At 44.3% G+C, this 15,690-nt stretch overlaps 1 protein-coding gene across 1 annotated transcript; it reads right to left on the reverse strand.

Annotated features, from left to right (window-relative positions):
* Positions 1 to 3,298: 3,298 nt before the first annotated feature.
* On the reverse strand, positions 3,299 to 15,422 carry LOC142572588 (salivary anticoagulant protein P23-like). Its single transcript, XM_075681809.1, has 5 exons — positions 15,301 to 15,422; positions 11,846 to 11,904; positions 10,949 to 11,076; positions 9,080 to 9,262; positions 3,299 to 4,237 (listed from the first exon to the last, which is right to left on the reverse strand). Exons 2-5 carry the CDS (start codon positions 11,886 to 11,888, stop codon positions 3,920 to 3,922), a joined length of 672 nt encoding a protein of 223 aa, XP_075537924.1. The 5' UTR covers positions 11,889 to 11,904; positions 15,301 to 15,422; the 3' UTR covers positions 3,299 to 3,919.
* Between the last annotated feature and the right edge of the window lie 268 nt (positions 15,423 to 15,690).

The following is a 15,690-nucleotide window of genomic DNA, read 5'->3' on the forward strand; positions in this document are numbered from 1 at the left end:
TGTGCGTACGTCGTCTTGATTACACTTCACCACTTTAATGTTGATGATTTATTCTTTCTCTGCCCTGTGTATACATCATTACACAAGTGTGAAAACTTGACTACCCTAACCAGTTTTCATTAGCGTAACTAGGCAATCAGATTCGATAACCGTAGTCGGTTTCGGAATTACATCTCACTTAAGTCGAACCTACGTTGCATTGCCCTGGTGGTTCAACTCCGTACTCTAGACTGAGTTGACGACGTAGTAATACGCAAGGCAGTGAAACATGTTTATTGTAGCAACCAGTCCGGTGCTCATCGCGGCATAGAAGAACCTGTATTCGCATGATCGCGCTTTCGACTGGCCCGCGAAATACAGCTTGTACTGCAATGCCAGGCTAGCCGCCGAGTCAGGCGTTCGCCTGCGATGGCGTCGACTTCGCGTCCTACATTTTTTTAATATTTGTGAAGTACGATTATCTACATTTTCGCCAAATCTGCAAGCATTGCGCGATAGCTCCTTTCGTGTGTGTAGTTCAGTAGATTTAACTTTGCTGCTTTTTTCATAAATTTGTCCATGTATTCATGACGTACGATTTTTTAAATTTCTTTTTGCATGCAGCGTCCAAGCAAGTTACACCAATTTCTTGCAGTTCCGCTGAGTTCGACAAAACCGGCCTCTCACATCAGTCGTTAGATAAGCAACGAAAAACACAGCCGGAGTGCACATGCACCAACAACGCGCGTCCCTAGAGCACAGCTCGTGGTCCATAAGCCATGGACGAATTTACTAACACTGAAGCGCTCAGCTCTTCTCTTTCGCTGAGCTGTCATACTTTTTGTGGTGGTTCGGTGCAGTGCTAGTCGGTAGATAACAGAGGATCTTTTCCCCAGCACAACTTAATCACTTCAATTTTGTATGGAGGAGTTTAAAGCACCGAACAGGACACCTGGATACCAAGAGGACAACGAGAGGGAGTCCGGGATAAAGGCTTCAAGTGGGTCGTCGTTTGTACCAGTGGGACTAGTTTGCGCTGGCATTGCTTTTGGGTCTTAAAGAAGTGGGCTGACTTGTGATATTCCTCGGCGCGTCGACCCCGTTCGGTGTTGGCATGCATTCGAACACACCGACGTGGCGAGGACGGAACTGACGGTGCCCAAGGTATTGAAAGGCTTACGTCCAAAAATTGTTTTTTAATCTCTGCCGTAATGTACCCCACGCGAACCCTCAAACTTATGTGGCACCTCTGGCACGATAATAGTCCCGAGAGAGAGCTACTGCCTCACCTGCACTAAGCGTTTGTTCGCTGTGTTTGTTCCAACGCGGAATGTTGTGGGCCGCAGGTGCACGTTTGAGCCCTACGATGCCTACGACTAAAGCAGAGACCGTGGACATATCTGCGACACTGAAGTGTATTGTATCATTTTACGACCTCAACATGTTCGCACTGACAGCCGTTCCGCAATGGAGCCCCCAGAAGATCGACTGCAAGTTGGGAAAATCAGAAATAATTTGAATAGACAGCACGCAAAGAGACAGGGGCACTAAGCAAGGAAGGACCAGGGAGTCCTTGTGTTACTGGCTTTGTGTTCTCGCCCTTCTGCACATCGTTTACAATGAAGGAGCACCTGAAGCATAGCTCTCCCGCTGAGAAATTTGCCAGAAAGGCTTTGCTACTTGTTAATACCTGCTAGCCGATGGCTATCAGATCAAATTTCGATGAATCAACGTGTTACTCATGGATTATTGTGCCCCACCATACAACCTAAACGCGGTAGTGGTACTGCAGACACATTGCTGGCGTATCAAGCTCCTGTGCATTAACCACGCCCGACAGGAGACTTTCTATAGTAGAGGACATACTTACATTTGCCGCCTGTCTACTGGGTCCGCCAGTACATTGGCGTGGTTCTAAATTCACAACTGTTTACGAACTACGCAATGTTAGAAGGAAAGTGGCGGGGTATTTTTTTTGTTCTTTTTTTCAGCGATTGCTCAACCAGTCATGTTGAACGATGCACGTTGTTCGACAGTAAAAACCAAAGAGGTTACCGTCTTCCAGACCTGGCTCACTTCATATATACTGTAGCACGCAAGGGCGCGTTGACCGTCGGAGGCTGGCCAGGCTAGCTTTGTGCCTCGTTTTCTGGGTAGCGTGCGCCTTTATAAACCAGTGGAAGCACGGCTTAGTGATATGATCGATAGTTACGTCCAGGCAGAATAAATGCTAGTAAAATTCTGCCACGCAAGATCCCTTTGCACACTTACTACCACTCTCACCACCAATACACAATTTGTTTTGAGACCGACAGGAAAGTGTGCGAGCTTCCTGAAGCGTCACAGGTTTTTATTATTGCAATTTTGTTAGGACAGTCGCCGGCCGTTTTGTGGATTTGGACAAAAAAAATAACACGCATTTTCTAGCTTCTTCCGTATATATTCTTTTTCTTCTTCATTTGCGACAGCACGCGCGCAGACAGTGCAGGGTTCACTTACAAATATAACCATATTTCTACACATATTAACTACGTGCAATCCGAAAATTTTCCGTCAAAGAATTAAGTTAATGTCATTCGTGTGGCGATATGTTGTCAAGCAACGACCGCACTCAACATTCATATAGGCCTATCGAAGTGCACGGGCGCCTTGCCACAGACGTATTCATGGGTGCTGGAGCGGCCGAGATAAGCAGTCGCAAAAACAAGGGGCGTTCATTTCCTTTGCCACAATATGGTTCTTATTGCAGCACAAAGTATTCCATGCGCTAACGAGCGTAAGTGGCTTCCGGCTTCTCATGCTATAACAGCTACCACGAAAGAAAATTTAATCTCCTCCGGACCAATGCTCGCTTTCAGTGACGGGTCGCAGACAGGAAACATTATTTGTGACTATGTAAGAAGACTTCGCGCGACAGGCTTCTCTGCAGCACGATGTCGCGATGCGGCTCGTTTACGCGCGCCCTGGCCTCTCTGCTATTTCCGTTCCTGTCATGCACTAAGCCCCGGTCACCAAGATAACAAAAGGCCTTTGAGCTCCGCGCCATGACGTCAGATGAAATACTCCAAGCGCATACAATCAAAAGGGTGTTGCACGTTCTTTCTCTCCTCACGTAATCGCTCAAGCTTCGCGCTATCTGGCAGAGGTAGACTAAAATGACCAAGTGAGCTTTCACAAAGCTTTACGAACTAGTTGCTTGAACAAATGGCAATCGTACAGCGTCGTAACGCGTCTGCAGATTCGTTATCGGGCTGTCAGAGCTAGCGCTCCTGCATCGAGACAATGCAGTCTTTGTGACACCCAGTTGCAGAAACCACAGTAGCTTTTTGATCGCATTTCAATTTTATTTAAAAGCGAAAACTAGGCATTACACTTGCAAAAAAAAAACGTGTGAAATTCAATCAAATTAAGCTTAAGATTTTTATCTAAAATCCACGAATGTACAATCAACGCTACAGTCAAGAAATCTTTGCGATGTCATAACTTAGCGCTTGACAACTTGAAATGAAACACCTAATTACGCGCGTGGCACACGCGGTGAAATGCTACACACTGGTGAATCCCGTCTAGCGTGCCTCCCTCATTGGTCCCACGGAGGCAATACATTGCCTCCGTGGGACCATGCATTAGCCAATGCATGACAACGCAAGACAATGACAGGTTTGTGCAGGATAAAGCCCAATCAGTACAATTCAGACTATTTGGAAACTGTACCGGAATCCATCAGCAATGATAGGTTTGTACAGGATAAAGCCCGATCAGTACAATTCAGACTATTTGGAAACCGTACCGGAATCCATCAGCAACACTAGTGTAAAATGTAGGTTCTATTTTATTACTCCATATTATTCACAAAGATTCCGCGAGGATATTGAAAACGTACATAGCTATGGCGTGGCGGATTTCGCGTAGCACGATGAAACCGCGACACTCCACTCATTCACGCGCGTGGGAATGCTGGCGTGGCCATTTGGACGGCTGTTTCGAACATGGCCTTGTATGGGTTGTAGATGGCAGAGATGAGTACATCTCTGACCTTCTCCTCGATAAGCTCTTCGAACTGATCTTCACGATCGTCGTTGAGACTCAGGTGGTCGTCATACTTGGTCTTCAGTTTGAGGCGCTCCATGAAGAAAGTCATCAGGGACGCCGGCTTTGGATGCTGCGCGGTAACGGCCACCTTCAGCACGGTCTCCTTCTTAAGCGTCACGTTGACCCAGATGGTCTTTATTGTGCCCACCAAACTGTCTCCCTTGGTCTGGAAAAGCGAAGCGAATAACAAAAAAGCGCATAAAATAAGCAATTGAAACGGCAAAACTAAACTTTGATTCATCATGTCTCGGACCCTACAGTAGAAAACTACATTTAAATTATGACCACAAAGGTCTGGGAAACACGGATTCCACGAGAAACGTTCATTTGTACTCGATTAAGGTGCCATAGTTCTAATTTATTGGATAGCTGTTAAGGTCGCAACGGCTACTACACACTAAAACTTTGAATTCAAGGATATCTACCCAGACTTTTGCAGAAATTCAGCTTTTCTTTTTTTTTTTTTGCTATCGCCATGTCCCGTTAAGTATTGTGGATACACAAACTAGGCGTTTCTGTTATTCTGCTTTCTCTGAAACGAAAACATTCCATCAATGAAGCACGCGACCTCGTGCTCAAGGAAATAACCTCACAGTCGATGAGCCACGGACCTTTACAGTCATGGATGGATGGATGGATGGATGGATGGATGGATGGATGGATGGATGGATGGATGGAATAACTTTGATGAAAGGTCATAACACTGTCGAAAACACTCTTAGTTCCCATATCCAATAATCCTACATCATATTGGGGTCCTATATAAGCACTTGTATAAACACTATATATCTGCGGTCCAACATTAAGCAAAACCCGATAATTTATTTTTGCACTCCAAACAAATTTTTATGAAAATTGTGTTAAACCTCATTTATCCACGAAGTTCTTCCCTTTCTGAAGGGGAAGAAAAAAAATGACAGTCACTTTAGCATACGCCAAAGAGTGTGAAGGGGAAAGCCTGGGCGCTCAAGAGACATCCATTAAATTACTTGACATTCTCATCCAAACTCGTTGTTACTTCTTATTACTTGTTTTCTCGCACTAAAAGTCGAGGGTTCGAGTTCCTTAATAAAAGCTACATTAATTAACTGTGCCTTAATCAACTTCACCCTAATTAACGCGAAAGGCCGTGGGTTCGACGCCCAGCAAACGCCGTAAATTCTAGTGCCATACTTAATTTTATATTAACTGTGCCTTTTTTGGCATGATTAGTGGCATCGACGTGGCAGCGATAGGGAAGAAGACGACGACGAACGCGTGAGCAGTGTCACGAGCGTTTCGATTTTCTGTACCTCACAACGCGACTTGAAACAGATCTGAGGCTTTCGCGTTAAAAGTGCGGGTGCCCGAATGTTGTGTCTTGCCTCCATGCGACAATTATGCATTGAAAACGAACAAGGGAATTTCACTCAAGCCGCAGCTGTATTCCTGGCGCGCCCGCAAAGAAGAAGGAAAGAAAATGTTAGGAGTGTGTTAATAGTAATTTTAGAGACCGAATCGAATACGAATCAAATAGTGCCAGAAGCAAATCGAATCGAGTCGAATACTTTTGGAATAGTTTTTTGAAAAATGAACAACTGTTATCAAAACTTATATAGAACGATGTTCACGTACCGATATTCTTAAAACTAGCAAGTTTTTGTCATTACAAATTACGTTATTAAGTTTTGGTTATTAAAAGCACAAATGTATTATTAGAAGCAAACATAGTTTCTTCGCATGCGTAGGACACTTCACAGAGTGCGAATGATCGCTGTATATACTTTAAAATATGGCTACCTAAGTGATGTAGCCTGATCCAGTATTCATGTTCCATGTTTTATGTCTGCACTATGCCTGCGGGGGTGAAAATTTTACCTTTATTCTGCTCAATTCTTTGTTTATTTGGGTTCAGTTGTCGTTTTCAAATATTTGAAAGGTATTCGAAAAACATTTTCGCATTTACGATTAGTGACTATTCGATTAGGAAACCGAATTTCATTCGTTATTCAAAACTTTCGAATATTCACCCACCCCTATAAAATGTGCTGGGCTACGTCAATACTGATGTGCATTCTCTAAAAAATAAGCTTAAACAATAGCTGCTAGAGCAAAGCCCTGAGGAGAGCGTTCCCCTGGTGGCCCACTGACAGGACGCCACCGTACTCTACACCAACTTAGCGAACGCAGCGCTAACGTTACTCTGCATGGCGAATGGTATGGCTGTGACCTTAAGAGGCCGTGTTTCCAACTAAGGTACGTCCAAGACCGGGAAAGGCTAAGACGCAGACCGATAAACTCGAAATGCAAATGATAATTTACGTGAACCAGGGCTCGTTCGATAAGAAAAAGCATCACACCTCTTGCAAAGCCTGCCCGTGTGCACTAAAGTGCAGAGAACAAAGTAGGCAAGAGCCCGCCAGGTGCGTTTTTTTATGTTCGTTTTTGCCTATGTGGTTTCTTTAAAAAGTGCAAATAGTGGCTACCTATGAGGAATTGTATAGATCGTCACATGACTTGCGAGCAACACACTCTGATTATTTGTTCCTGCAAATGATTTCGCTTCTCAAAATAAAAACTTTATGTCCAAAAGAAAAATATTGCCTGAGTTAATCATTTGTGAACGTTATCAGGAAAATCCCGCACTTTTGGTGCCAGACAATATAAATAAAAAAATGTTTCCTTGTTTTTATGCTTAAAAATAATTCCGCCCATATTTACCAACCGAAATCAAAGGAGAGCGAAAGGCCCTAAATACATCATATGAGAGTATGTGAGGGCATGTGAGAGCATCCCTCCATATCATACATGTGAACACACGGGTCTTTAAGTGGTGTCTTCATATGTTCATATAAAATTATTTGATTTTAGACTTTTGAGCCTTTTTTCAATAGGGAAAACCCGGCCAAAAGGTACACATGCTGGGAGGGCTTACTTCGGAACAACAGTGTGCTTGTAGCTTATCCTGCAGAATGGGAAGCGCGAAACTGAGTTTTTCGGAGTTTGTCGCAAACAAAAAACGAAGGAGGTCGAGAAGGTAACTGCTCTCGCACAGCCGGCGCAATAACTGATAGCCCATCTCCAGAGATTATAAATATCGAGCAAATACGGAGCGAAAGTGTCCCTATATTTTTTCTAAATAGGCAAAATGTGCGCATGTACTAGCTCAATTTTTCGATTACAAACTCATAATATCCAACAAGTAATTTTATTTCTCTTCAGCAAACATCAAGGCGCATGAAGGAGTCAGTGTTAAAGAATGTAAGAGGGAGACCGAGCTCATCTAAGCATTTTAGAATCTAATTTTCCGAGATTCTTGTTTCTTTCAAGAAATTCTAGCATCATACGCACTGTGCGCATCTGGGATGTTTGTGCTGGCTACACCACCAAGAGTTTCTTGAACCACAGTAGTCTTATCGCGGATCTGCCGTTTTCTTGGCGGCAGGCTGCATATTTGCCACACTGGTAGATGCGTTCTATATTTTCATTGGTTTCTCCATAGAAACAAATTAGACTACTAGCTATATATATCCCGTATAAGAAGCCCTTCGTGTAGGCATTGCGAAGTCGCAATCGGCGTACGACTGTTTCCGCAGCATGGCTGACCTTGATCGGTGTGTTGAACCTCACAACTGGATCTATCTCAAATAATGTTGTACATTGAGTCCCGTTTCTGAGGTGCGTGGTAGGCCACAATTGGCAGGGGCAGAGGAGGAGGAGGAGGAGAACCATTTATTTAAAAAAATTAAAGGACAAGCAGGTGTCTTTCTGCTTGTGCGGGAGGCGCCCTTAGTCCAGGGCTCCTGCGGCTCTTGCTGTCTCCCGGGCCCGCCGCACCAGTTGCTGCTGATTACGAGGGTCCGAACTAGTCAGCACGGCCTCCCACTGCTCGGGTGGGGGGTTGGGTATTTGCGGGGCCGCCTTCACGTTGGGGCACGCCCATGTGGTGTGATATAGGGAGGCGTAATCATTACAAAGTGGACATTTGTATGAATATAGTGTAGGGTGGATTGCGTGTAGTCTGCTTAAATGTGGGTATGTATTGGTTTGTAGTTGTCTCCATGTTACGGCGTTTTCACGTGAGAGGGTCTTGTGTGGAGGTGGGTATTGTCGTCTGTTCAATTTGTGGTGTTGTAGTATGGTGTTGTATTGTAAAAGTACAGTCTTCGATCATGAGACTAATGTGTGCGCAGTGTATAACACATCAAAGATTATGTTGCTCCCGTGCTCAAAGTTTTGGAGTCGTTCTCTGTCCAAATACATAAAGTTCATGATTTCTTTAACGTTTAATTCTATTTGACACACCTGATGGCAATATATATATATATATATATATATATATATATATATATATATATATATATATATATATATATATATATATATATATATATACATACACACACTCTCCACAAGTTTTCACAAGAAACAGCTCTGGTTTGCATAATTCGTGAAGCTTGTGAAGCGGATTCGCGATATAATGAATTCTATAACGAGAAAAACTAATCCCCTCCCCTACACCCTAAAATTAGTCTGAGCCCTAGCTTTCATGCGTTCGTTTTTCATGGACCCCGACAAACTTATCTTCTACAGCACGAGAAACCTTTCCACTGATTCACCTTTACACCGGCATTCAATCAAAGCAACGGGTTTGATTTGGTTTGAATCAACTTTGTTAAAGCAAGTGATACTAATTAATGCTTGAATGTGTTGATTCCTAATTGCATGCTCCAGTTTTCCGTCGTGATTCATCTAACAGGCCGATACACGTATACTAAAGAGGGGAAACGGTCGTTCTATAGCTAGAGAATTGGTATAGTGATATCCTTGACTCCTACTACGCAGCATTATGTACAATGTGAGGGCACGTGATTCAAGCATATTTTGTGGAAACGTATTCCTGGCCACCTCACGAGCACATTATTGCCTCACTTGCTAATGTTCATCCAGGTAGCAAGATATCATTAGATTGTAAAGCGCTGCTACTGGATCTTAACTAGGGGAATACTGGCAGTAGTATTATACAAACCGTCGCAGTCAAAGTTGCCCCGATGCCCGTCATGTTGAGTACGCAGTTGACGGTAGTGTTTCCGCTAAGCAGAATAGGCTGCTCGCAGTTGCCCAAACGGTGGACGCCAGTGTCGAATCCATGGATCCAGCCATCGCTTATGTTAGCCTTCAGATCCCGGTTGGTGATCGCCGTCTTCAGTATCTGCGGGATGTAAGCACGTAGCGTCGTAGAGCACAGTTTTTTCTGTTTACTGCGACAGAGACAACTCAGGCAGCACCGTATTCGTAGTAAGACCTGAGCGGAGTACTTGTACTTAAGCATTCCCTATGTACCTTTTTTTTCTCCAGCGCTCTGCCGACGTATCACTTCACCTCGTAACTTTTACAACATGACATGTTTTAATAAGGCAGATCTTAAACACGAGTGCTCGTGCGACCTGACCAAAACTGGCACGTTTAAGTGCGCTCATTGCGAAATAATGTGCGATTCCGGTGAATGTAGGGCAGGCTGCTACGTCACGAAAACCTCAGATTGACACCCAAGTAGCTATCGCTGGAAACGCTTACCATGCAGACAGTACGCTGGGCCCTTTCGCTGAGTAATTTGTGCAGACTATACTGCTTCAGGTTAACCTAATTGCCTTGCTTTTCTTAGCCGTGCGTCTCAACTCGTGTCACACAAGCTCGTGTGTGACCGGAGCACATTAGCTACGTAAGAAAGATGCTTGATCTGGACGAATCTACCAATATGTACACCGCGGACGTGGCGCAAATTAAATTTTGATCTCTCTCTCTCTCTCTCTCTCTCTCTCTCTCTCTCTCTCTCTCTCTCTCTCTCTCGCATGAGAACGTGACGCTGGCTACTTTATGCTAGAAAAAACATAAGTAAGCATGGGGATTGGCTTAGAGCAAGTAATCTAAAACTAATCCTAATCTTATGTAATCTAAAGGTAATCTTATGAGGGTGATAACATTACAGAAAAAAGTGATACGATATGTCGAAAACTCTCGTACAACGACCACACAGGTTTGAACTTTTTCGAACACACTGTTCTAAAAGTGAATCACTTATACGAGTTGAAATTCCTTTCTTGCGTCTATAACGAAATCAAGCTCGATCCTTCTAAATATCTTGAATTGCACTCTAGTAATAATGTGCCTTACAAATCAATGCACTACAATTACAGAACTCCACTTGTGAGGACCAACTACAAAACCCAAATGCTTTCATACTTAATTCCCAGTCTTCTCAACAGACATACACAGGCCACAGAAATTAGTCATAAATGCGTGTCCCTCAACTCTTTAAAAAGGAATGTTAAAGCTTACCTTCTTTCCTGTCCTAATGATCAATAGATTGTGTATACAGAATTTTTTTTTATAATCCTAGGGTTCCTTATTTCTGCCGATTTTTCGTTATGATTGTAAAAGCTTGTACCTTGTTCGGCTGTTTGCATAAAACTATGTTCTGTATGTAACGATAGCGCATCATGTTTCTGTTGTTACATGCTCTGAGTGCGTGTATTCGGGTGCTGGCTTCCCGTCCGGCAGAGCACATCTGCCTTTTGCCCCTGTATCCCGAGACCGTGTTGTCTGAAATAAATAAAGATTATTGTATATCATTATTATATAAAATGTAAGTTCTGACAGGGAAGTCATGAACGTGCGAAACTCACGCATCGCGGAGTACTCGGCGCCGGTCAGCGATCATGAGTCAGGTGCTCGATCGACAACTTTCGGAGATATCGCCTCGAGTACGCGCGCATTGGCTAAACCAGCGGCAGTGAGTGCGGCGAAATGAGTGACGCGCATCCAAGGAACGATTTGATTATCGCAGTGCACTTCGCTAAGCCTTTTGAACGCTGCATCGCGCAGCAGTTTCACCAACCTTGAAGTGGAAGTCTGGAATCCGAGCCCCGGGAAAGAGGTCGTGGTTTCCCAGGACCAAGCGTGGCATATGCTGCTCAAGAACTAAATCCATATAGGCATTGGCGTCTTGCACCGTGCTAGCTGACGCTAGAAATAAATAAACAAAAGCAAAATGTGGTGGCCAACAAGTGGAGCAGAGGCAATTTGTGGCAGCCCTTCTGCAAGAAAGCTCAAAGCGCGACGCAGGCCCCGGAACTTCATTTTAAATGCAAAAATACCCTCCGTTTTCTTTATGATTGAAGACAAATGCAGTTAAGAGAAAAAAAGACAGGCATTTTCGTCTTCTACGGTTCACTGAAGCGATCTTCGTAATTTAAATATAGGTGAATCACGTGCAGCCCGCTGCTTGTAACCACAACTATAGAAAGCAATATATGCGAGCATGTTTACAATATCTCAAAAGGCGCACATTGTGGTTGTGATGAAGGTCGCTTGCATGCTCTCGATATGCAAAGCTACCCGCCGTGGTTGCTCAGTGGCTATGGTGTTGGGCTGCTGAGCACGAGGTCGCGGGATCGAATCCCGGCCACGGCGGCCGCATTTCAATGGGGGCGAAATGCGAAAACACCCGTGTGCTTAGATTTAGGTGCACGTTAAAGAACCCCAGGTGGTCAAAATTTCCGGAGTCCTCCACTACGGCGTGCCTCATAATCAGAAAGTGGTTTTGGCACGTAAAACCCCAAATATTATTATTATATTATATGCAAAGCGCCTGTTACACTACACCTTTAAAGCAAGGCACGTACGTGTTTAAGGACACTTTTGCCCGTTACACATTCGGCAACAAATAACTAAATAAACAATTTTTGCACCATGGCTACAAGCAGTGATCGTACGATGAACGTCTTCCACTCACCACAGGCGATCACAGCAAGGATGACGAGGCAGTACTGCTGCATGTTGCCGCTACTATCCCTAAAAAAAAACGATAAAATTTCGCTCAAGTAAATCGCTCGCTTGCGCCATGAACTCTCTGAAATTATCTGTGCTAATCTGTGGTTGCATGTTCTTTTATGTTGTGCAAGAAACACCAAGTTAATCAACTGAGATACCTTAAATCAAACGAAATGAAAAGTTTACTTCCCATTGTGGATACGCTCTTTGAATCAGCACGGAAAATGACGGCAACGCAAAAAGGAAGGACACAGGACGGTCGCTGTCCAACAACTGAAGTTTATTAAGAAAAACACAAACAGGAAGACGCAATCAGCGTGCGCATGTCGTCAGGTCACATGAAATAAACCACCAAGCATGTGCGCCTTACAATCTAACGAAGAGATAGACGACTCCGATACGCAAGCATCGCGCTTCTTTTGTATGTGGAAGGCTACTGCGAGTTCACGAGCTTCTTTCTTTGTGCTTGACGACGATCTTAGTTCTATCGAAGAAAGGCTTGATACCGCATGCTTCACAGTGTGCCGAAAGATGGGAGCTAGGCGTTCCCTTTAAAGTATCATTGTGCTGGCGCAGGCGCTCGTTAACACAGTTGCTGTTAACTCTCTGTGGCTATGAAAGGGAAAAGGCTATAAACTCTCTGTGGCTATAAAGGCAAAGCTACGAAGGCAAAACACGCACAAGTGAGAGCGCTTCAAAAAAAAAACTCCCGCATTTTATTCCGTGTTCGTTTAGGCTGAGGATGAGAAAACATAAACACCTTATTAGCAACAGTTAAATAAGACAGAACACACCACTCAATGTAAAAGAAATTTACTTATTTTGCGGCTTTTACCTTCCGCGTCGAGGCAAACGTGAAACTGTCGCACGTGGAAGCTGCGTCGATTCGGTGTTTGTTCCGAGCAACCAAAAGCATTGTCAACGCTGCCCGACTACTTGGCGTGGTAACGCATGTGAAGCAGCCACGTGCCCGTAACTTTCCCTTCATAGCCACAGAAAGTTGTCCGCGAGCACAGTCTGCTCAATGTATATAGGCTTTTCCGCAAGGAACTGAGATCGCGTAACCAATGCCAACTGCGCACAGACAAAATATATTCTGGCTTTATAGAGCAACCAACTGTATAGCTAACCTAAGTGCTTTCCTCTCAATCGCGGCTGAAGCCTTTCCTCCGCCATATAAGTTTGCAGAAAAAAATCACGTTCACGTTAGAGCCTTCGGCTTTATATATATATATATATATATATATATATATATATCATTCCTGAAATGATGTTTATTGTGCAGAATGTAGTATTATCTTTGGCCACAAGACTGACAGTGAAACGCCAAGACAAGCGGCCTTTGGTCGCCTCAAAGAAAGCTTCACACGGCCTCCCGACCGTAGCCAGTTTTGTCTCACCGAAACTCTAGAATAGGGGTTCAGTAGATATATGGTTGTATCAAGAAAGCAAATATATCCATCTCGTTAAAATACGTGCTTAAGCCAATCATTGTTAGAAACAAAATTAACAAGTATTTTTTTTAACTAGCTCTTTCTGCTGTGGTTAATGTCTCTTAATTAAATTAAAATTCAAATGTGTTTGAATCACTGAAAAAAGTGCATTTTCGGAAGGTTCGTAAAAGTGGGGGCGGGGGGGGGAGGGTTGGAGGGGTGCCACGGCAGGTTTGGTTCACGTGCAAGAGAAGTTTGCGAAACACTGCGCTAGCAGACCGCATGCAGTGTCCTTGTGTGCGGAGGCGTCATGCACGAATTCGGTGTAGCGGGCGAATCTAGTTTTGCCATCAAAGTTAGTGATAACATCATTCAGTCTGATTATCCGCTACCCTCGACTACGTTGCGCTACTCTGCGCACCATTCTGTTACGCATTAGTATACATGGCGTGCGCCCCTCCACGTTTTCCTTCGTGATCTGAGCTAACCCGCAGCCTATACGCGCTTTATATTCAATCGAAACTGTGCCTTCTTTCTATCTGTTAAAATATTACCTGTAATCTTGTCCCCAGTGCTCGCCTGCGCGGTTCCACGTTTATTTTTTACCAAAGTATTACTACTACAAAAATACATTTACTACTCCCGACGAAGTAGGTCCGAGACAATGGCGTCGCGCTGTTGAACTCGAGGTTGTAGATTCGATCCCCATCACAGCGGCCGCATTTCGGTGGGAGCGAAATACAAAAACGTGAGTGTACTCGGATTTAGATGTAATGACCCTTTATTGGGCTAACAGATATATCAATAACAAAATACAAAGTGCACGTTGAAGAACCTCAGGGGATCAGAATTTTTCCGGTGTCCTACCTACAGCGTTCTTCAGTCACATTATAGTTTTGGCACGTAAAACCCCAAATTTCTTTAAGAATTCAGTTACTATATATACATCGTGTGGTATTTTGCAAGGGCATTTGTGTGGTGCCAGTCGATCATTTCGACCACGCACTGCCGTCAGCAAGACTCTTGGTTAGCTCACATGGCGGAACAATGCCCTGGTAAAACGGTGATCCAGAGTTAGGTGTTCGGTTCGCGAACATGGAATAATTATTCGCCGAATACGAAGTTAATAATGAGACCAATTAGCTAGCATTGTAGTATTCTTCTATAACTATACTCATGGTAATTATTATGGCAGTGAGACCCCCACAAAGTGAACGCCAACTTCAACTTCTAGGTGCTCTTTAGTGAGCCTTAATTAGAAAACTGTTCACTTTATTTCGTGCCTTTACTATCCATAACACAACTTTCTACAACGCGATTCACAATGGTGCACAGGGATTTCTTTCTTCTGGCTAACATTATTCCCTGCGCAAGGGGGGGGGGGGCAGGGGGGGAGGGGGCTTCTTGGTAATGCGCCGCGCTGGCGACACATTGGCAGTCTTTTGGGGTGGTAGCGAAAATCAGTCAATAATATTCGGCTGTAAATCCAATGACTTCTTCCTCTTTCCATGAAATAACTTGTCGCTGTTACGTGTGTTGCGCGACCAGCACATAATATTTGGGGAATTATTTATGCCTTTAATCAAGTGCCAATAGATTAGGGCAAATGAAAAACAGGAACTGCATGAACGAATTAATTTGGTTGATCAGCGAAAGCGCTGTGGCTGTGGACTGACAGGAAGCAAAGTCGCTCGGAATGGCACGAAAGATGCAAACAACGGATTGTGTGCACGTGCGCTGCAAAGGTAATCTCGCTCGTCGTTTCACCTACTTAATATAGGTGGAGAAAAACATAACAGCGTCGGCCGTTTGTGTTTTCACATATTATCACACGATTCAAACGTACAACCGAACGCTGCGGGCCTACATAGTTATACTGAGATCACGTAGGTCTTGAAAGTGTCTCGCGAAAACCATACATGCCTCGCTTTGCGAATTCGTATAAAATTTTGCAAAATTTAGTCTCTGAACAGGAAGCGCTCACCTTAGGGTCGTGTCTTCTTCCGAGTCTCTTCCACGACTGACTTAAAAGCTTCGCCCTGCCAAGCTCTCAGGAGGGCGAGGGCCGCTATCTGCGTCTGCTATCGCTATCTGGTCTGGACGTCGTGGTAACGGAGCAGCATCAAACACAAGTCAAGACTGCAAACAGATGCAACCGAACACTTCTCCGAGTGTCTTGCTGCCCAGCATGGTGCACCATCAAGGGGCGGGCACGCCATATCAAGTTCGTGACCTAGAAGATAGAACGCCTGGAGACTCAGGAACGAAGATTCGTTACCACGTGGCAACGTGGCTTGGCAACTTCGGCGTGTTTTATATCCGTGCGCAAACGCACACCATGGATGATCGTGCCGCGACGCGTCGGGATCTCTTT

The sequence above is a fragment of the Dermacentor variabilis genome, chromosome 2, assembly GCF_050947875.1.
Source record: "Dermacentor variabilis isolate Ectoservices chromosome 2, ASM5094787v1, whole genome shotgun sequence".
In the NCBI taxonomy this organism is placed as follows: Eukaryota; Metazoa; Arthropoda; class Arachnida; order Ixodida; family Ixodidae; genus Dermacentor; species Dermacentor variabilis.

Excerpts from the sequence above, each read along its gene's own strand:
- LOC142572588 (XM_075681809.1), bottom strand. The coding sequence starts at position 11,888 with ATGCAGCAGTACTGCCTCGTCATCCTTGCTGTGATCGCCTGTG. Across the intron at positions 9,263-10,948 it reads TTCCAGACTTCCACTTCAAG|ATACTGAAGACGGCGATCAC; the intron begins GTTGGTGAAACT and ends TACATCCCGCAG. Across the intron at positions 4,238-9,079 it reads GGGCAACTTTGACTGCGACG|ACCAAGGGAGACAGTTTGGT; the intron begins GTTTGTATAATA and ends TCGCTTTTCCAG.